Raw genomic sequence first — 22,220 nt, 5'->3', positions numbered from 1 at the left:
AGATATAACAGAGCTAGCAGATGGGGTTTCTGGAGTTTGAGAGCATAGGGGCACCTTTGATCCAGAATCCATGTGAAGGGGGAACCTGTGATCTGGCAGAACTAGGGGTGGAACTTTTGTTTTTAAATTTGAAAAAACTCAAATTAAGATGAGGAAATACAGCGTGTGTGTTTCTGCGTCTGACAAGTGTTAGTAATTAGAACGTTTGCATTTTCGAACTCAAAAAAAAGCCAGGTTAGAATCAAGTGATAATCAGAACCTGTTCTAATGGTCAGCAAAGCCAAGATGATAATTAGAAGCTGCATGCTTCAAAATTTAACTTCAAAAAATGAACTCAGATTACCAGTTAAAAACGTGACGTTCTCAGTTTAAAGTTTACAGAACACAAGAGTTGCAACATGTGTAAAGGGTACCACACACACACACACACACACACACCTTCTGCTAGCTTTCCTTCAAATAATTGTGAAAAACAATTATGAGTTGAAACTTCTAGAAGCTAAAGAAAAATATTCCATTGGTACAGCTGACTGAATGGTATGGATGCATCCTGGAAATGATATACACTGCACATGCTCAGACTGCACAATCCACATTCAGTTAACACCACAGCTCTGGGTAAAAATGTCATGTCCAAGCCCAGAATTTTGGGAGAGGCTAAAACCTTCCAGTAAAAACTTTAATGTAGGTATTAAAAAATACAAGAGATAATTTGATGGCCAAGTTTAATGTTATTGCAAAATATGTACTTTCTTGAATTTTTAAATATTATTCAAACCATTATTTTTTGGTAATAGACATTTCAGTTACTGAGAAAAAAAGTTATTTGGCCAGATTTTGCTGTGGCAGGGCATCCAACGGCATCTGCCATTAGTTAGATTTGCCCCCTGCACCCTTCAGCTCAAAACATTTTTGCCCACAAAGCTGCTGAAATTGCGAGCTGATAACAGCGCAGTGAGGGCAATAGGGCATCTGGGACCTGAGCGAACAGAGTATCTCCTTAACAAATGAGATTTTAAGGATTGGGAAATGAACAACGGAAGGACCGAGATGGAGGGTGAATTCAACGTCAAATCAGGTACAGAAAGAGAAAAGAAGAGGGAAAAAAAGATTGGATTAAGGGAGAGAGAGAGGGAGGGAGGGAGGGAGGGAGGGAGAGAGGGAGGGAGAGAAAAGTAAGAAAAAATTTGACATTTTTAAAATCTCCCCAAAAAATTCAAAACCTGAAGGAATGAGACTCCACAATTCTAATTTTCGGTGCCAGGGAGGTTGATTGGCAGTTAATTAACACTTATCACGTTGTTAAAAGGGTACTTACGCTTGTAATGACAAGACTTCACTTTCTGTGGCAAGTTTAATGGGTAATTAATGGGCAAATACAGCAAGTTCCTAAAATAAACAGGGAGGGTTAGACAAGGTGCCGTTTTCGCGAAGCTAACAGCAGAGCGGCACAACTCAGACAGCAACTTTTGAAAATTTTGCATTTAACCGCGCATCTGCTCCTCGCCTGAAGTTGCTGTACCATTTACCCATAAATAACGGCAAACGCCAGGAGCCTCACCGTTAATTTGACAGCAAATTCTGGCCCTATGAACATTTTTCGGAAAGCATTCTGATGAATGTGAGGGGAAAAGGTAATATATTGCCACCTGCAGGCCAGAGCCCCCAACTTCATGCAGAATCAAAGCTCATAAACCTGAAAATCTCATACCTACAGCTATCACGGCCAATGGTTATAGGCAAGTATTATTGGTGGGGTGTGGACACTTATAACATGGGAAAGTCCACATGAAGATGTCCAAAGGCACATATGATGAACATACTAATTTATATACACACAGTCGCACCCTAATTGTTACAACACTGGTGTTTTGCTTTTCTAATCTAAAACTAGTTTACTGAATGCACTCATTCATTATAGAATTTGCTTCCATTTGTACCGCAGTCACACATAAACTTTGATAAGAAAACTAATTACTTTTTCATCCATGAATAAAATTAAAAGGTGAGATTTAGACAGAGGCTGTGGTTTTACACTCCTGCACTCACCATCTGCAATTTTCCACCATTCACTTCAATAGTTGGCAAGTCATGGGCTGGTGAGGTCAGAAGCAAAAAACCCCAGCCAGATACTTAACTATTCCCTGAACGGATGGTCAACACCACCACCAGACTGACTTTAAACATCCTCGTAACTCATGTTTATCAAATACTTAATGAGAGACGCTAAGTTGTTGTGGTCTGGAATGCACTGCCTGAAAGGGTGGTGGAAGCAGGTTCAATAGTAATTTTCAAAAGGGAATTGGATAAATACTTGAAGGGGAAAAATTTGCAGGGCTACGGGGAACAGGCAGGGGAGTGGGACTAATTGGATCGTTCTTTCAAAGAGCCGGCACAGGCACGATGGGCCGAACGGCCTCCTTCTGTGCTGTATTATTCTATGGTTCCAAGTTTGATATTTATACGCATGCATTCATTAAAAGGGTAGGAAAGAAAAGGTGTGAGTATTTTCTGTTCAAAATACTCTCCACGTCTTTCTGGAAAAATACATAATCACAAATGCCCATTGAATTTGATGCTCCAATGGAGCAATGTTTCGAGAGGCAACAGCATGACTCCTTCTGGACAACAAATTCAAAGTTTTATTTTTGTATCTTTTTGTGATTGTGTCTTTTTCATAGACATTAGGGAGCACTTTGATCTAAAGTACTCCCTTAGAGTTTGCTTCCCCTTTTAGAAATTGTAATAATGGTTTCTGGGGGAAAAAAAATGTGCTTCACAAACAGAGCAAAAGTTTTGGACTTTTTCCTAACGAAAAGGTGAAACAGTTTAAACACGCAATGACATCCTCTTAAAAACGAAGGAAAATATTAATTTCATTTGAGATATTTTTAGCTCTGTTGTGCTCTAAATGTTATATATCTCAACTGACAAACTGTGGACAGATATAATTCTAATAGTGGCACATAATTTAGACATGTGAATCTGTCCATGAAATAAAACATGTCATGGAATTTCAAACAGTTTGTTCAAGTGACAACAACTTGTGAGGGACCATCAATTCAATCCTGCTATCTGCCAGGAAAAAGCTTTCCACAGATAATGAGATTTCATAAAATTAGAGTCCTGTTGTTGAAGAAGAATCTATCAACTCTTTTAAGGGGAAATTAAGTAGTTACTGGAAAAAGGAATATTAAAGGCTATGGGAACAGTATGCAAAGTGGGATTGGACTGGATGGTTTGTGGAGAAAATCACCAGTATGAACTTGATGGGCTAAATGGTGTTTTTCTATGCTGTAACATTCTATGATTCTATGTTACTTATTAAGATACAATCATAGTGGCACTTAACAAAATAAGCATCCTTTTGTTTACAAGGTAATCAGTTATGTTCACTTCATTGTTTTATCTTGCATTATCAAAGTGCTTACTCCACCACACGACAAAGCACCTTAAAATGTAGGGCAAGGAAAATTAGATGCTGCTGGAATCTGAAAATTACAAGGTACTATGATATAAATTAACTCATCATTGAAGGCTTTCCTAACGCTGAGCCAGCATTGCTCAACCTTGGTTTAATCAGTCATACTTCGGAATTCATTTCCAGTTCTTACATTCAAAGATGTAAATTCCTAACTCGGTGATAAATTGCGCTGCCAAAAAAATGGATTCGTGATCAATGAAATCACTTGATAGGCTGTCAGATCTGCTTCACATTAGAATTCATCCTTTCTGCACCTGTTCATTAAGAGCAAGGTTCATACCAACTTCAAGGATTGATTGCAAGCTTACATTACAGTGAAGTATTCACAGCCTTGTAAGTGTACCTTATTATAATGAGTTTCTGAGTGGCAGATTGGGGGAAAATAACACCTTATGTATTTCAGTACATATGGAAGATTGCTACTTTGATCTTTTGTATTTAGGTCACAAAAGGAAAGTTTTGTGTACTGTGGAAGTTTGAAACTGAAAGAAAATGTGAAATAATTACTAGCCTTACCAAAGAAAAAGTGGAACAAAATCTTCATCCTTTTTCAAACACTATCAGTCATTCAGCAATTATGAACAAACCTGCCTCATCTACATTCACTTGGGATATGCCAAACTGACAAATACACCAAAGAGAAGTTATAATAGTCAGCATGATGGAGTTCCTGCTTTTAAAAAAATTATATGGGAGGTTAATCTTCCATTTCAGTCCTTGTATTCGTATGATAAATCTCAAACATGCAACATTGGTTTCGATCAAGCGCCTGTCAATAAGAGAAATTAGCAGCCCACTAAATGTCCATTTCTAACAATTCCACTCCAGTGGGACTCCGAGGACAGTCATGACGATGGTCAATAAGCTACCAATATTAATTGCCAGTACTTAATTGTTGTGTCTACACTTCACTGTAAAAAGCTACAGTAATGTGTCATTTCCCAACATCAAAGTAATTATGAGAACGAAACGAGACATAGTATAGTGGACTAGATTTCACAGCAGATTGGGCCAAATGTAGCCCAACGCTGCTGTGCCCCCATGACTCTCATATAGCGAGTGTGACATTTCATACATGGCAACCTCGAAAACTAGCAGAAGCTCACTAACCGGCTTCAAAAATCTGTTGGAGCCTCAAAATAAAAAATAGACAGAAGATGAATAAGCGCCTTATGGCACTTCACCACCAGACTCTACTATTCCAATGCTCTCCTGGCAGGCCTTCCATCTTCCACCCTCCGAAAACTTGAGCTCATCTAAAACTCTACTGCCCGTATCCTGATTCACACCAAGTCCTGTTCACCCATCACCGCTTTGCTCGCTGACCTACACTGGCTCCTGGTCCACCAATGCCTCGATTTTAAAATTCCCATCCTCATGTTCAAATCCCTCCATGGTCTCGTCTCTCCCTATCTGTGTAACCTCCTCCATCCCTACAACCCTCCGAGAACTCTGCGTTCCTCCAACCCTAGCCTCTTGTGCTCCTCTGCCTCACCATCGGCCACTGAGCCTTCAGCTGTCTAGGCCGCGAGCTCCGGAATTCCCTCCCTAAACCTCTCCGCCACTCTCTGCTTTAAGATGCTCCTTAAAACCTACCTCTTCGACCAAATTTTTGGTCACCTGTCCTGATGTCTCCTTTTTTGACTTGGTGTCAAATTTTTGTCTGCTTGCACTCCTGAGAAACGCCTTGGGACGTTTTACTACGTTAAAGGCGCTATATAAATGCAAGTTGTTGTCGTCGTCGTCGTCGACAGAAAGAGTTAGTGGGACATGGAGTTCTAACAGAAACTGCAGGTATAACCAACATTCAATTACTAACTACAGGGGGAAACACCTGCATAAAAGTGTAGTTCATAGTAGTGCTGGATTTAGAAAAGACTGAAGGCAGATGGTTTATAAATTTCATTCTTGGGATATGGCATTTATTGCCGATCCCGAGTTTCCCTTGAGAAGGTGGTGCTGAGTGATAAAGGTGCAAGATGTATTTTCCACAGGGGGTCTGGGGCACACAAAAGGTTGAATTTTGACACTTCATTTGGTGCATTTTGAAGCTTACCCATAATTTTGCGTTTCAAGCCAAACTGAAAACTTTCACAGCATGCACCTACAAAAATTCTAGAATCGGCAGAGCATTCTACATTCACTACACAAGAGTGGCTCACTATCCCATCTGTCTTTCTCCTGGATTCCACGGCAGCTGAACGATTACCTGGATTGAGGATACGTTTCTTCAACAATTTTTTTTTTGAAAAAACAATTTTTATTTTCAACTAGCTTCAGGAGACAACAAGTGCAAGTCAATACAATGAAACAAAACGTTAGAGCAGCGTTCGGCTCAAGAGTCAAGCCGAAACATTAACCTGCCTTCTCCCTCTTCGAGAATCTCATCGACCTGCCGCTCAGTCCAAACATTTTCCGTTTTCAAACCTTAAAACTCGAGAGACAGTTGGGTGAAAATTTGATATGTTCGTATGACATTTCTCAAAGCCTTAACTCTTGTCGAGAAAGGTTTATTTTCTTGTACTGCAAATCAAAATCATTACAGGCTGCTTTCATTAAAAAAAACTGAAGTACATGAGAACGTGATTTTCAACAATAATCATGGGAAGTTGAATTTAGTGCTCTCAGGTAGACCCGAGTGACTGCCTGCCTGCCTCCAATCTGGGTTTTCAAATCTATTATACTCGACTATCGTTACTCTTCCCATTTTGCCACAGATGTTGACGAATCCCATATGGACATTATGGGTTCTCTCCTTGGTTACGATGCAGTAACAAAAGGAACTCCGCCATGAACATTACACAAACTGAAAACAGCTTTCAAAGCTGCAGAATGTAGCCAGGTGCTACAACTCACCCACAAAACAGGCCAACGATCCACATCAGATATCATAGTCGTACACTGTAGTGAAATCCTAAATATGGGAATCTCAGGTGTAATTTTTTTAAATTCAAGTAAAACTCATCAGTCCAATTCTATTCCTTATTTTACTGCCAAAAACTGGTAATTCCCCAAGTGCAGTAGCAGGAATGGTCAAATAAAGCCAGTTAATACCTTATACAGGGGAACATCCTCTTTCTCTCAAAAATGCAGCCACAATTAGTCTTTGAAGACAATATATCTTCACTTAAGTCAATATCTGGGCATTGCCTGGAAAGTTGATTGAGAAGAATCTAACGTTTAAAAGCATAATTTTAACAGCTTATTTCATTTTCATATGAACTTCTTTGGGGGCAAAAACTAACAAACAGAACTGTAACTGCAACTCTCAAAAACCAGCTGCCCATCACAAAATGTTTCTGCCTCAAGTTTGCTTGCAACCATCAGTGGAAGAAAGTAATATCTGATTTATCAGTTTGAACAGGCTCCAGTCTCGCCCGCTAACCAACCTAATGGATACTAACAGCTTTTAGTCCTGCTCTCCAGCTGATTTGCGTCATTGACATCAACAATCCCCAATCTCAATAAAAGAAATAAAGAGCTGAGATGTGGGTAGAAACACGGACATCTCCAAGCGTACAGTGTACGTACTGGTGTGCAGCTTTCAACCTCCTGGGGTAGCAACATAAGAAATAGGAGCAGGTGCAGGCCACGTGACCCCTCGAGCCTGCTCCACCATTCAATAAGATCATGGCTGCTCTTCAACCTCAACTCCACTTTCCCGCCCGATCCCATTGATTCCCCTAGAGTCCAAAAATCTATCCATCTCAGTCTTGAACATATTCAATGACTCAGCATCCAAAGCCATCTGGGGTAAAGAATTCCAAAGATTCACAACCCTCGGAGTGAAGAAATTCCTCCTCATCTCAGTCTTAAATGGCCGACCCCTTATCCGGAGACTATGCCCCCTAGTTCTAGACACTCTAGCCAGGGGCAACAATCTCTCAGCATCTACCCGGTCGAGCCCCCTCATAAACTTATATGTTTCAATGAGATCACCTCTCATTCTTCTAAACTCCAGAGTGTATAGGCCCATTCTACTCAACCTCTCTTTATATCAACTCTCATATCCCACGATTAATCTAGTGAACCTTTGTTGCACCGCCCCCAAAGCAAGTATATCCTCTCTTAGATAAGGAGACCAAAACTGTACGCAGTACTCCAGGTGAGGTCTCACTAAAGCCCTGTACAACTGTAGTAAGGCTTCCTTACTCTTGTACGCCAACCCCCTTGCAATAAAGGCCAACATGCCATTTGCTTTCCTAATTGCCTGCTGTAACTGCATACTAACTATTTGTGTTTCTTGTACCAGGACATCCAAGTCTCTCTGAACACCAACATTTAATAGTTTCTCATCATTTAAAACATATTCTGTTTTTCTATTCTTCCTACCAAAGTGAATAACCTCACATTTCCCAACATTATACTCCATCTGCCACCTTCTTGCCCACTCACTTAACCTGTCTATATCCCTTTGCAGACTCTTTGTGTCCTCCTAACAGCTTACTTTCCCACCTAGCTTTGTATCGTCAGCAAACTTGGATACATTACACTCAGTCCCTTCATCTAAGTCATTAATATAGATTGTAAATAGCTGAGGCCCAAGCACCGATCCTTGCGGCATCCAACTAGTTACAGCCTGCCAACCTGAGAATGACCCGTTTAAAGGACAGAAAGCAGAGAGTAGGGATAACCAATCCGCTATCCATGCTAATATATTATTTATTATTAGGGCTACACCCCCTCCTTTTCCATTCTGCCTGTCTTTTTTAAATGTCATGTACCCTGGAATATTTAGTTCACAATTTTAATCTCTCAATACTACTGTGAGCATTCCCACTCGCAGCACTTTTTCATTTCTCCCAAGCAGGAGGAGGTAGGGGCAGGGGGCTATGCTGATTGTGCAGGAGGGTGGCAGAAGAACTGAAAGGGAAGGAAAGAGAGAGAGTATGAAAGGTGCCAACACAAGGGGCATGAATGTGCTGGTATGAACCATGGGGAGGGTGGGGGGGGAGGGCATGCAAACTAGAGTAGGGAAAGGAGGTGAGAGAGAGATAAAGAGAGATGCCTCTGTGTGTTAGAAGGAAGGGAATGCCTCTGAATTGGCTCCTAAAGTAGGGAGTGGATGGAGCAATGGGGTCCGGGTGAGAATAGGAGAGGAGGGGAGCATTGGAGAGGTGTGAGGATGGAACATTAAATAGATCGAGGGAGATGGGAAGAGGGGGGGGGGGGGGGGGGGAGTGGGAAAGAGGGTGGGAGAGGAAGTGAAAAGGGGGACAAATTGACAAAGTGATGCTGAGTTTGAGGGGGAGAGAGGGAGCAGAAAAGATGTGCTTAGGTGAGATTTGTGGGCACAGATCATCAGAACGATGATTCTTGTGGGAGATGGGCTATTGCTTAACTGAGGGGGTGGGTTCCAATCAGCTCGGTGGGTTATAGTGTACTGGTTAGCGATTCGTGCTCAGTGCCAAGTGCCGAGTATTGAATTGCATATATCTGTGCTCACTGGAGGGAGGAGAGAAGCCAACTATTGGTGAGGGTTAGAACAATATCTCTACTTTGTGGCGGGGGGGTGGGAGATGTAATTGCTTTTACTTCACAGTAGGGGAAAGAGAGCCACTGGGGGTTTGGTGTCAGTCCAATTTCTATGCCCAGTGAAGGGGAGTGGGGGTGGAGAGCATAAGGAGTTGTGGTTCGTTACGAGAAACTCCGTTCATTGTGGGTTGGGGTCAGTGTTAGATTTCCTCCCCCTTTTGCTGCAATTTTCTGTTCAGTGGGAGGAGGAGGGTTGTGGTTTCCTGACATTCTGTTCATTGTGGTTTTGAGTTGGGATTGTGGTTGGGGTTTTATTTTATGTTTCCTGTCCTTCGCAGTCTCTGCTCTCTGGGGGAGCTCTACATGGGTTTGTGGTACTAATTGGAAGTTGCTCACAGTCAGAGGCTCTTGCCGTTCTGATTCTGGATTTTATGCTCTGTGGCAGAGAAAGAGGGAGAACATTTTCAGCTGTTCTGTCTTATTAGTTTACTTAGCAGATTGTTGCTCAGTCCCAATAATTTTTTCTCGGTAGCAAGGGTGGGGGGAGTTGTTGATTGGTTTCAAGTCCAATCTTTCTGGGTTGGGGGCATGAGTCATCCTAGTTGTTCTTCTGGTCCAGCACAAGATATTTGCATTTATGGTTTCCCTTTCACCGATTGCACTTTACAGTACTGTATGTTTTGCCACTTTCTGGGAGTTTTCAATTGGAAATTTTTCATTGTGTGGCACTTAGTGCTGCCATGCCATTGTTTTCGACCTGTCACAGAATGTTATGTCTTCAGCACCATCTACTGGTGCAGTATCTTTGAAATTTTGAGACCATTTAATGTTTTCTCACGCACACAATCGGATAGTTATACCAAAGAGCCAGCACAAGCACGTTGGGCCAAATGGCCTCCTTCTGTGCTGTCTCCTACTATAATGTATAGGATGGTTTGGAACAACATTCTTGTAACCAGCACTGGGCAAAATAAAGAAAGTCTTGTTTTATACCAGGCCAATAGGGTGGAGTCAGGCCAAACCCAATGCTATCCGAACAACTACAAGCACCTCCTGGGAGGGGACCACTAAATAAAAAAAAAACAGACCCTCTGCCTACATAAAAAATAGGTAACTTTAAATTACAATTTTTTCGTCGGAGTTAATGAAACAGTCGGGCTAGCTGGATTGCTCTTGCAGAGAGCCAGCATAGGCTCAACAGGCAAAATGGCTTCTTTCTGTGCTGTAACCATTTTATGATTCTATGTATATGCAAACACAAAACAGTTACACATGTCAGTTGATCAGTCAACCAGACACATACAAATCATACTATAACTGGGTTTTTGATTACCAGTGCACTCTGGAATGTACAGGTGTGAGGGGGCACATCTGCTTAAACTGATGAAAAAATTAACATCTCGAAATGATCTTCATGGAATCATACAGAACAGAAAGAGGCCACTCAGCCCATCGTGCCTGTGCTGGCTCTTTGAAAGAGCTATCTAATTAGTCCCACTCCCCTGCTCTTTCCCCTTCTTGAAATCCATCATTCCACTCACACCTTCCTCCTCCCTCACCAATTACATTCTACCAAATGCTTTTTTGTTTATATCATATATGGTCCAACTGTATTCAAAACAGTTCAAAATAAACAGATCTTCAGGTGTTAACTGATTTGAACTACCCTTGTGATCTGCATCATCTAAATTCAATCAGTGCACATGTAATTCAAAAGTCACGTGCATGCTTCTTAATAAAAGGTGCAAGCTCTCGCTCATATCACTATGACTTTGTAAAGAAACAGCTTCCTTAAATTTCAGTACCATTTGTTGATTACATACAATCAAAAGTAACAAATACATTCCACAAAACATGACAACGGGTGATTTTTTTTGCACCACCTTCAACAGAAGGTATGAAGCTTTCAGCAAAGCAATAAACAGAAAATATAACACAATATAACACATCTCAATAACCCTATAAGGCTTGCTATAGAATCACACTTCAGAGATTTATCTAATTCCTAACCATTTTTCTCCCACAAACACCATCTCTCATTCGGTTTTGATGAAAGTACCAACCTGCATTTACTACTGCATCAATTTTAAGCTTTGTTATGTCACCTCGATACAGCGAAACGTTATCATTCAGCTTGGAGTTTTTTTGAGCAGAGACTTCGTCATCTTCTTCACCTGCAAAATGAAATCAAGCAACTCATCAGCATTTTTCCATCTATTCAAGGCAAGGGTGCGCCTAGAGGCAAAAACCTAGATAAGTAACTATCTTCAGCAAATGAAGGTCAGTAAATATGGTTACGGCATTCGTTTCCTACCTCTATGGGTGCAAATTTCCATATTATCATAAACACATGTTCAAATCTGTAACCACTTGTAGCATGAGCTTCTTGGATTCCAACTCGACTGTATCACCTAGTCTGCAGCTGGATTTCAACTATCCAATTTGTTGAACTTTTTGCTTAGTAATTTTCTCACCTTCTCCTCCTTAAGGTGCCAATTCTCGCTGGGGTACAGTTCCACAGCCAATGACAAGTCTCAAGTACCTCACTCAAGTGACCATTCTTCATACGTGAGCCGAGACAGTGATTGTGCGCAGGCTACTCAGTGGTGGTAGGCGTCACATCCAAGCCTGATCCTATTCTCACTCAACATCCATCCAGTAGTCAACTGGTTAGCAATCAGGCACATGGGAATCCTATGACGACAGCCTTTGTGGCCGCTCGTTGATTTTACACTCAAGCCTGGGGTGCTTAAGGCCAATTGTAGCATCCCAACTGCTGCCCTGACATTTCACCTTACATAGCGCTAACATGAATCGAACTTGGGACCTTCTGGTCGGTATAACGCCGTTACCACCTAGGACATTAGGGAAGCTCATTTTAACTTTGGGTCCTCACTGTTTGGATATTTTCACATTTGGCCATCCCATCAGGTCACTTAATTGTCAAGCACTGACTAGTTTAGTGGAATCCACGTGTGACCATGTGGACATAATGCTCAAATCCTGTTAACGAAAACCCATTTGTATCACATCTGCAGGAATTCCATCAGTTTTAGTCCTCTGATGATGCCCTTTGTGGCCTCTCAGGCTGGTCTGAATATTAAACAGCACCAGTTTAGCGCTAAGCAGCATTCCAGAGTGTTTAGGAACTTGGTAATTCAAGAGATTGAGAGAGGAGAAGGAACGGTTGATCAAACATAGATGTTTAAAATGCTGATCAGCTCTGAGCAGCAGTAGACATGGGGAAATTACATATAATGATCAATTAGTTATGTAATCATTTGGGCTACTGTAGCAAGAATCTGCTGCAAATGGTTATCAGACACAGCAGTGGACTTCAGGCACCAAAGTGCAAAGACTAAAAAGTATGGAGCGAAAATTTATTTAGAACCTGGAGGGAAAACAAAGGGAAAATATTCTGTGAAAGCTGCTGGTTAAAATAGATTGCAATATGCAATCTCAACACATTTAAAAGAGAAGGACGTTCCAGGTATAATTAATAGATCTGCTGATTACATACTTACAGATTTATCCAATCTCCTGCGTACACCCCCCAAAAAAAACTTTCTATTTGAAAATAATTACACTGTTTGCACTTCAAACTTCATCAAACAGCAGGCTCACTTCACTCGTGACAGCCAAGAGGGTCCCCATTGGACCAGATGGTGGGTGTGCACGTGACACACGCCACTTTTTTGAATCGTGAAATGAATTCGTTACAGCAACTATATTAGAAGCACCAGCTTGAAAGAGTTGGAGAGTATGAAGAAGCCACTGGGTTACTGACCATCATTAGTGATATTAACTTAACTCCATCAAACTGAGGGGGCACAGTAGCACTTCCAACAAAACTTCCTCCCCCACCCTAGGGGCACTGTTAGCAGCATTCAAAGTTTAATCCCAATTACTCTGTGAAACAAAATAAACATATGCAGAATTTTATCTTGGACAGGCATCGAAATGATACTTTGCTACCACTTGATTTTGTAAAAAGGGCTCATACGGAAAACGAGCCTTTCTATTTGAAAAATAAGAAAATGCATCACAATCGGATGTAAAATCTCACGTGACGACGCATTTTATTTTGACAAAACAAACCAACCTGCATGCTTTGGTGGACTAACTTTAGGTTTTGTATAGTCAACTTCAGACTGAAACTCTTTATCTGTTGGGCTATCACTTCCTTGCATATCATCTTCCTCACCTGTGAAATTAAATACCTTTCAGTCTTCAGTAAATATTTCCAACAACAAAAGATATTAAAGTTAGTAATGAAAGGGGACTGTTACTACAGAATTAAGTACCATCACTAGCAAGTAAGTATACACATAGGAACAGGAGTAGGCCATTCAGCCCCTCGAGCCTGTTCCGCCATTCATTTGGATCATGGCTGATCTGTATCTTAACTCAGATGGTATGTTGCAAAAAAGGAGGGCAACGATGTGCGTTTGCTACAAGTTGATTATGTACGATAAAGTCAGGTATAATAATAGGAAAGCAGTTACAATATACTGATGATTAGCTCGTCAAAGAAAAGGAATTATGGCTTGGGAGAAATTATTTGAGATGAAATTAATGTTTTTGTTTTATTTCTCCCAAAGAATGCCTTCTGAAAAAAAAGGAAAGAAGGAACAGGGGGGAAAAGTAAGTGCTTTTGGTGGCACTGTAGCAGAATGCATGAATGTTTTTGCGGTCAGATGTCGAGTTTGTAATCTCAACAACCTCATTGGTGAGAAGCATGAAGAAAATGCTGGGCATTTTCCATAGGGAGGAAGAGAAATTGAGAGGGCAAGTCATCGCGGCCTCTCACGTACTGTGGTGGAAGCAGGTTATTAGCTCGCCCTTGCGGGTAGGGGGGGGGGTTGGTTAAAACCTTCTAAAATAGATGAAAATTGTGACAAAATTATTTTATCTTAAATTACACACAATCAAATAGAATCAGAGCACAGAAGGAGGCCATTCGGCCCATCATGCCTGTGCCAGCTCTTTGAAAGAGCTATCCATTTCGTCCCTGCTCTTTCCCCATACCCCTACAATTTTTTCCATTTCAATATCCAATTCCATTTTGAAAGTTATTATTGAATCTGCTTCCACCGCCCTTTCAGGTAGCGCATTCCAAATCATTGCAACTTGTTGCGTAAATAAATTTCTCATCTCCCATCTGGTTCTTTTGCCAATTACCTTAAATCTGTTACCAACCCTTCTGCCAGTGGAAAAAGTTTCTCTTTATTTACTCCATCAAAACCCTTCATAATTTTGAACACGTCTATTACATCTCCCCTTAACCTTCTCTGCTCCAAGGAAAACAAACCCAGATTCTCCAGTCTCTCCACGTAACTGAAGTCCCTAGTACCATTCTAGTAAATCTCCTTTTAAAAAAGGTAAAAAGATTTCAGACTCCAGCCACTGGTGGGTTTCCCACCTACCCCCCAATGATTTCAGTTTTTGAGGGGTTCTTGCTTCCCTGCTTGGTTGGATACGGCCTTATCGTCACGGTCTTTTACCCTCAACATTTCACTGGTGTTTCGCTCCATTCCTGTTCGTGCCTGGATCAAGGCTGTGATGAGCTGTGTAGCTAAGTTGGAAGAACCAAAACAGAGCATGGTGAGCAGTTTATTGGCACATAGGTGTCTCTTGATGGCACGATTGATGATACCTTCTATCATTTTGCTGATGACTGGGAGGAGGCCGATAGGATGGTAATTAGCCAGGTTAGATTTCTCCTGCCCTTTGTAGATAGGAAATATCCAAGCAATATTTCACATTGTTGGGTAGATGAGAGTATCATAGCTCCACTGGAATGGCTTGGCTTGGGAGCAGTTACTTCTGGTTGCTCAAGTCTTCAGCACTACAGCCAAAATGTCGTCAGGGCCCATAACCTTTGTTGTATCAGCACACTCCACCACTCCTTAATGGCATGTGGAATGAACCAAATTGGTTGTTCACTGAAGCAATTTATTTGGACGTCTAGAAGGCCTTTGGTAAAGTATCGCATGAAAGGTTAATTGAACTAAAATTAATGGAAAGCCAGGTTAGAATGTGGGACAGGATAAGGAATTACATTGAATAATAGGAAACAGGGTGTATTCACAAGAGGCATTGTGTCAAGCTGGGGGTAGGTCCTGAATGGAATGCTGCAGCACTCTTGTTTCTTATCTACATAAATCACCCGGATACAGAAATCAATTATTAAATTTGCAGACCACAAAACAGGGAGCAGAGATTGGATGGAGGAGGCAGTTGAACTTTGCAGAAAGACTTAAATCTGGGGCAGACAAAAGGCAAATAAAATTTCATACAAAATAAATGCAAAGTATTGGATCTAGAAGCAACAGCATATTTGTTATACTTTCAATATCTGGATAATGTGACAAAGCAATTAAAAAAAAAACAAACAGAATGTTGGCATGCGTAGCCAGAATAATGGAGCAGAACTCCACATAAAAGATTATTACTTAAGATAAAAAATCACGGGATTGGGGGTAATATTCTGGCATGGGTGGAGGATTGGTTATCGAACAGGAAGCAGAGAGTTGGGATAAATGGTTCATTTTCGGACTGGCAACCAGTAACCAGTGGTGTTCCACAGGGGTCGGTGCTGGGTCCCCAACTCTTTACAATCTATATTAACGATTTGGAGGAGGGGACCGAGTGCAACATATCAAAATTTGCAGATGATACAAAGATGGGAGGGAAAGTAGAGAGTGAGGAGGACATAAAAAACCTGCAAGGGGATATAGACAGGCTGGGTGAGTGGGCGGAGATTTGGCAGATGCAATATAATATTGGAAAATGTGAGGTTATGCACTTTGGCAGGAAAAATCAGAGAGCAAGTTATTTTCTTAATGGCGAGAGACTGGAAAGTACTGCAGTACAAAGGGATCTGGGGGTCCTAGTGCAAGAAAATCAAAAAGTTGGTATGCAGGTGCAGCAGGTGATCAAGAAGGCCAACGGAATGTTGGCTTTTATTGCTAGGGGGATAGAATATAAAAACAAGGAGGTATTGCTGCAGTTATATAAGGTATTGGTGAGACCGCACCTGGAATACTGCATACAGTTTTGGTCTCCATACTTAAGAAAAGACATACTTGCTCTCGAGGCAGTACAAAGAAGGTTCACTCGGTTAATCCCGGGGATGAGGGGGCGGACATATGAGGAGAGGTTGAGTAGATTGGGACTCTACTCATTGGAGTTCAGAAGAATGAGGCGCGATCTTATTGAAACATATAAGATTGTGAAGGGTCTTGATCGGGTGGATGCAGTAAGGATGTTCCCAAAGATGGGTGAAACTAGAACTAGGGGGCATAATCTTAGAATAAGGGGCTGCTCTTTCAAAACTGAGATGAGGAGAAACTTCTTCACTCAGAGGGTGGTAGGTCTGTGGAATTTGCTGCCCCAGGAAGCTGTGGAAGCTACATCATTAGATAAATTTAAAACAGAAATAGACAGTTTCCTAGAAGTAAAGGGAATTAGGGGTTATGGGGAGCGGGCAGGAAATTGGACATGAAGCTGAGTTCGGATCGGTCAATGCCCTGTGGGTGGCGGAGAGGGCCCAGGGGCTATGTGGCCGGGTCCTGCTCCGACTTCTTGTGTTCTTTAGATTTGTGGTTGGGATCAGATCAGCCATGATCTTATTGAATGGCGGAGCAGGCTCGAGGGGCCGATTGGCCTACTCCTGCTCCAATTTCTTATGTTCTTATGTTCTTAATATCGTGAAGCTTTAGTATGCACTGATTGAACCTCACTTGGGTGTACCGTGTACAATTCTGGTTACCACACTTCAAAAGAGACATGCGCGCATTGGAACAGGTGCAGTGAAGAGAAACAAGAATGATCTCAAGTGTATAAGAAAAGATTAAAAAAACATAAGTTCTACAGCCTAGAGGGAAGATTGTTAAGGGGCAACCTCACTGAGGTATATAAAACATTAAATAGCATAGTTAAGGTGAACAGAGATTATTATTTTGCCTGTTAGGCCAGTAAAATATGAACATTTTAATTTAAATTAGTGAAAAGTAAATTTAAAATAGATCTTAGAAAAACGTTTAGAATTGTCTACCAGTAACGAAGTGGAATCAAACAAAATAGAGGAATTCAAGATGCAGTTGGATGTTAAGCTAGAAGGAAGAGTTTGATGAGCCAAATGCCCTTTTCTCATCCTTGACTTTTTCTGATGTTCGCATGTCACAGGCATAAAGGTTCCTCCACATCATCTATGTCTGATCCTCCACTGACCAGACTCCTCGAGACCTCCAGTCCTGATGGTATTTCTCATATTGCTTTAAAGATCTACTTCTCCAAACTTGCCCCTGTTCTAGATCATCTCCAGATCACCTTGATAAATCACTAGTTAGACCTCAGCTGGAGTATTGTGTCCAATTCTAGGCACCGCACTTTAGGAAGGATGTGGAGGACATGGAAAAGGTGCAGCAGAGATATCCTAAAATGGTACCAGGGATGAGGGACTTCTGTTATGCAGAGAGACTGGAGAAGCTGGGACTGTTCTCCTTAGAGCAGAGAAGGTTTAATTGAGGTGTTCAATATTATGAGGGGTTTTGTTAAAGTAAATAAAGAGAAATTGTTTCCACTGGCAAGCGGGTCGGTAAGCAGAGGACACAGATTTAAGTTAATTGGCAAAAAAAAGAGGGGAAAAGAGAAGGATTTTTTTTTACATAGCAATTTGTTATGATGTGGAATGCCCTGCCTGAAAGGGCAGTGGAAGCAGATTCAATAATAACTTTCAAAAGGGAATTGGATAAATACTTGAAGGGGAAAGAACTGCACAGCAATAGGGAAAAGAGAAGGGGGCAGGAATAATTGGATAGCTCTTTCAAAAAGCCAGCACAGACACAATGGGCCGAATGGCCTCCTGTGCTGTATGATTCCATGATCTCATTAATCTCTCCGACTCCCAATTCACCTTTCCTTTCCCCTGGAAATGTGCTTATGATCATCCTATCCTAAAATAAAATTGCTCTTTCCTTCCCAACTGCCATCGTATTGAAAGATTTAATAGTGTCTTATTTCATCCATCAGAAGTACCTCAAAGTTTTCTTTTTATGATGATTTTGTTCTGAATTGTAGTGACTGCTGTTATATAGACACATGCAGCCACCATTTTGTGCAACACAACAACAATGGAACAAATCTGTTAATTAGTTTACGGTTAAGGGACCAACATTGGCCAGGAAAAGCCCTACTCATTTACCATTACTGCCATGGGATTGTTAACATCCTCCTGACCTATAAGGACAGTGAGATGGAGTCTTGGTTTAATGTCTCATCTGAAAGACAGCATCTCCCAACAATGCATTACTCCCTCAATATTGCACTAGAGCATTAGCTTAGAGTATGCGCTCAAGTCATAGGGCTTGATTTTCGAGTGAAGTAGTGGGTGCGTTGGGGGCTCCGAAAATCGCGGAAATCCCGAGTGAGTTCGGAACCCAGCTCCAACCCGCTGACTTCCATGTCTGGGTGCGCGTGCGCCTCCTGAACGCGGAAGTCCCACCGGCAATTAAAGCCAACGGGACGATAGTTAAGAGACATATTTAGATACTTGAAGTACTTAATTCTGTCCATATTGAGGCGGGGGTCCGATTTTTAAACATCCTTAACATGCTTCCCGTGCTGTGGGAAACACTCCATGTTCCACCAGATGTGTTTCAGCCAGCAGCCAGTGGGACATTCAAATGCTTGTTTGACATATGGGGAGAAAAGGTGAGTTCTTGCTGCAGGGCACTCAGTTCTTTCACACAAACTTTAGGCTGCGAGATCTTTGTGTTTTCACTGAAAATTCTTACTTTCCACTCACAATTCTTCTGCTCACACATATTTAACAACTTTTTGGACCCTCTTAAACTCACACCATGAGGACTGGGGTGGGGGGGGCCATGGCCGCATTCACCACTACATCAGAGGACGAGCAACATCACCATCCTCACCAGGCACGGCGTGCACTTCCGCCACTTGCAGCTTCTCAACACAGAACTGCGCCACAGGGACCTGCACAAGAGCAGAGGGCGCGACATCGCAGGAGGCACTACCCTCGCCACAGGGTCGACAGACCGAGGCTCAGTTTCCTGGACCTCTCCGAGGAGCAGTGCACACGGAGGCTCAGAGTCAGTCGCCAGGTAGTCGCAGACATCTGCAGCCTCCTTCGTGCTAAGCTGCTCCCGGCTGGGCCGAGCGGCATCGCATCACCCGTTGCTGTCAAAGTCACCACTGCCCTCAACTTCTTCACCTCTGGATCATTCCAGGGTGCCACCGGGGACATTGCCGGGGTCTCAGTCGTCTGCACACAAGTGCATAAGGCAGGTCACCGACAGCTTGTTTCTTTTAAGAAAGGAGAGGGGGAAACCGGGTAATTATAGACCAGTTAGCCTAACATCTGTTGTGGGGAAAATGCTGGAGTCTATAATTAAGGATAGGGTGACTGAACACCGAGAATTTTCAGTTAATCAGAGAGAGCCAGCATGGATTTGTGAAAGGTAGGTCGTGCCTGACAAACCTGATTGAATTTTTTGAAGAGGTGACTAAAGTAGTGGACAGGGGAATGTCAATGGATGTTATTTATATGGACTTCCAGAAGGCATTTGATAAGGTCCCACATAAGAGACTGTTAGCTAAGATAGAAGCCCGTGGAATCGAGGGAAAAGTACAGACTTGGTTAGGAAGTTGGCTGAGCGAAAGGCGACAGAGAGTAGGGATAATGGGAAGGGACTCACATTGGCAGGATGTGACTAGTGGAGTCTCGCAGGGATCTGTCTTGGGGCCTCAATTATTCACAATATTTATTAACGACTTAGATGAAGGCATAGAAAGTCTCATATCTAAGTTTGCCGATGACACAAAGATTGGTGGCATTGTAAGCAGTGTAGGTGAAAACATAAAATTACAAAGCGATATTGATAGATTAGGTGAATGGGCAAAACTGTGGCAAATGGAATTCAATGTAGACAAATGTGAGGTCATCCACTTTGGATCAAAAAAGGATAGAACAGGGTACTTTCTAAATGGTAAAAAGTTAAAAACAGTGGATGTCCAAAGGGACTTAGGGGTTCAGGTACATAGATCATTGAAGTGTCATGAACAGGTGCAGAAAATAATCAAGAAGGCAAATGGAATGCTGGCCTTTATATCTAGAGGAACAGAGTACAAGGGGGCAGAAGTTATGCTGCAGCCATACAAAACCCTGGTTAGACCGCACCAGGAGTACTGTGAACAGTTCTGGGCACCGCACCTTCGGAAGGACATATTGGCCTTGGAGGGAGTACAGCGTAGGTTTACTAGAATGATACCCGGACTTCAAGGGTTAAGTTATGAGGAGAGATTACACAAATTAGGGTTATATTCTCTGGAGTTTCGAAGGTTAAGGGGTGACCTGATCGAAGTTTATAAGATATTAAGGGGAACAGATAGGGTGGATAGAGAGAAACTATTTCCGCTGGTTGGGGATTTTAGGAGCAGGGGGCACAGTCTAAAAATTAGAGCCAGACCTTTCAGGAGCGAGATTAGAAAACAATTCTACACACAAAGGGTGGTAGAAGTTTGGAACTCTCTTCCGCAAACGGCAATTGATACTAGCTCAATTGCTAAATTTAAATCTGAGATATAGATAGCTTTTTGGCAACCATAGGTATTAAGGGATATGGGCCAAAGGCAGGTATATGGAGTTAGATCACAGATCAGCCATGATCTTATCAAATGGCGGAGCAGGCACGAGGGGCTGAATGGCCTACTCCTGTTCCTATGTTCCTAGAGCCTCGCAGTAAGTCAATTTCCCCATGGACGACCTCAGCCAGACGGAGAAGGCAGTGGGATTCCACTCTGCGGCTGGCTTCCCACGGGCGGGGGTGTAATTGATTGCACCCATATAGCAATACGAGCATCTCCACACGAGCCAGGACTGTTCATCAACAGGAAGGGCTATCACTCCATCAACACTCAGCTCGTTTGTGACCACTGCAAAAGATTCCTTCACACGTGCGCCAGATTCCTTCATTCTGAGGGAATCCAACATCACGGGCCTCTTCCACGCACCAAACACCCTTAAGGGCTGCCTCCACAGGGACAAGAGATATCCCCTACACCTCTGACGAACCCCATCACCAAGCAACAGCGTTGATATAACGATAGCCACATCGCCACCAGGTCTACAATTGAGCATGCTATCGGGCTGCTCAAGATGTGATTTAGGTGCCTTGATCGTTCTGAGGGAGCACTTCAATCCGCACCAGGCAGAACGGGGCGCATTAGTGTGTTGTGCCCTGCACAACAGAGAGGGGTGCTGCTTGAGGAGGCCCCATCCACACCTGCCATCCACATTGAGGAGGAGGAACCCATGGGCAGAGCAGCGGCTCACCTGGCTGCTCGTGAGGCTAGGGAGTCACTGATGTGTGAACGGTTCTCCTAACATCAGAAAGTGTGAAGAGTCCAGTCCTCAGAACACCTGGAAAGAGCAGCGCCAACACCAGGCCGCCCACCCCTCCCTGCACAAAACAGTCCTGCAACTACAAATACACCCACTGTAAAGTGACCCAATGGGTGGCATCAAGTGTCGCCATTCATGGTGAACCTCATGAAAGGGCGTTATCACAAAAGCCAGTCATGAATGGGCAAGACATGGCAGTGGTGGTGGCAATCATAACATTTAACGACGTTAACAAAAAGCAAATATAAAATGAAAAACATGACCATCTGTCAAACACCCTTGTGCATACCCTTTGGGATCACAAAACCTTTGCCTTTCGCTTACGACTACTTCTACGTGGTGCATCCCCTGTGGCTGCAGTAGAGGTAGTGGCAGGTTGCTCATGTTCATGCCCTGACTGCTTAGATGCTTTGGGCCCACGCCCTCTGGGTTTCGGTGCCCATGAGGGCCCCTCCAAAGACTGCTCCACCTGCACTTGTGCAGGGGCAGACTCGGCCACCTGGAGAGGAGGCAGCATTACGAGTACTGGTTGGGGGTGGGGGGGCAACGGGTGAGACAGGGAAGCGCTTTGAGTGGTGTTCCCACTTCCATGTCCCCTTTCGCCATCATCCCTCCCCTGGGCAAGGGCCACATCACTCCTACCACTCTGCTGGACAACTGCTTGGAGGACATGTGTGATGCCTTGTAAGGCCAGTGCTACTGTATCTGTCTGCCTGTCTAAGGCGGCAGAATGTTGTTCACCCTAAGTCCGAACGGCCATTGTCAGGGCCTGAATGGATTCATTTGTGAGCTGTACTAGAAGCTCAACAGAGGCTAGCCTTCTCTCCATCG

General features: G+C 42.8%; 1 protein-coding gene across 2 annotated transcripts in view; it reads right to left on the bottom strand.

Annotated features, from left to right (window-relative positions):
• LOC137324777 (ADP-ribose glycohydrolase MACROD1-like) overlaps window positions 1-22,220 on the bottom strand; it is an 812,403-nt gene that overhangs the window by 745,621 nt on the left and 44,562 nt on the right. Inside the window, exons 4-5 of one of the 2 annotated variants that reach the window (XM_067989466.1) lie at window positions 13,062-13,163; window positions 11,023-11,133 (exon numbers count right to left, since the gene is read on the bottom strand). In XM_067989466.1, the coding sequence (XP_067845567.1) occupies window positions 11,023-11,133; window positions 13,062-13,163 (213 nt within the window). The remainder of the gene's footprint in view (window positions 1-11,022; window positions 11,134-13,061; window positions 13,164-22,220) is intronic. The other variant, XM_067989467.1, reaches the window with a different exon arrangement.

This window comes from Heptranchias perlo, chromosome 8 (assembly GCF_035084215.1).
Source record: "Heptranchias perlo isolate sHepPer1 chromosome 8, sHepPer1.hap1, whole genome shotgun sequence".
Taxonomy (NCBI): Eukaryota; Metazoa; Chordata; class Chondrichthyes; order Hexanchiformes; family Hexanchidae; genus Heptranchias; species Heptranchias perlo.
This window is presented reverse-complemented; position numbering and strand designations above follow the sequence as displayed.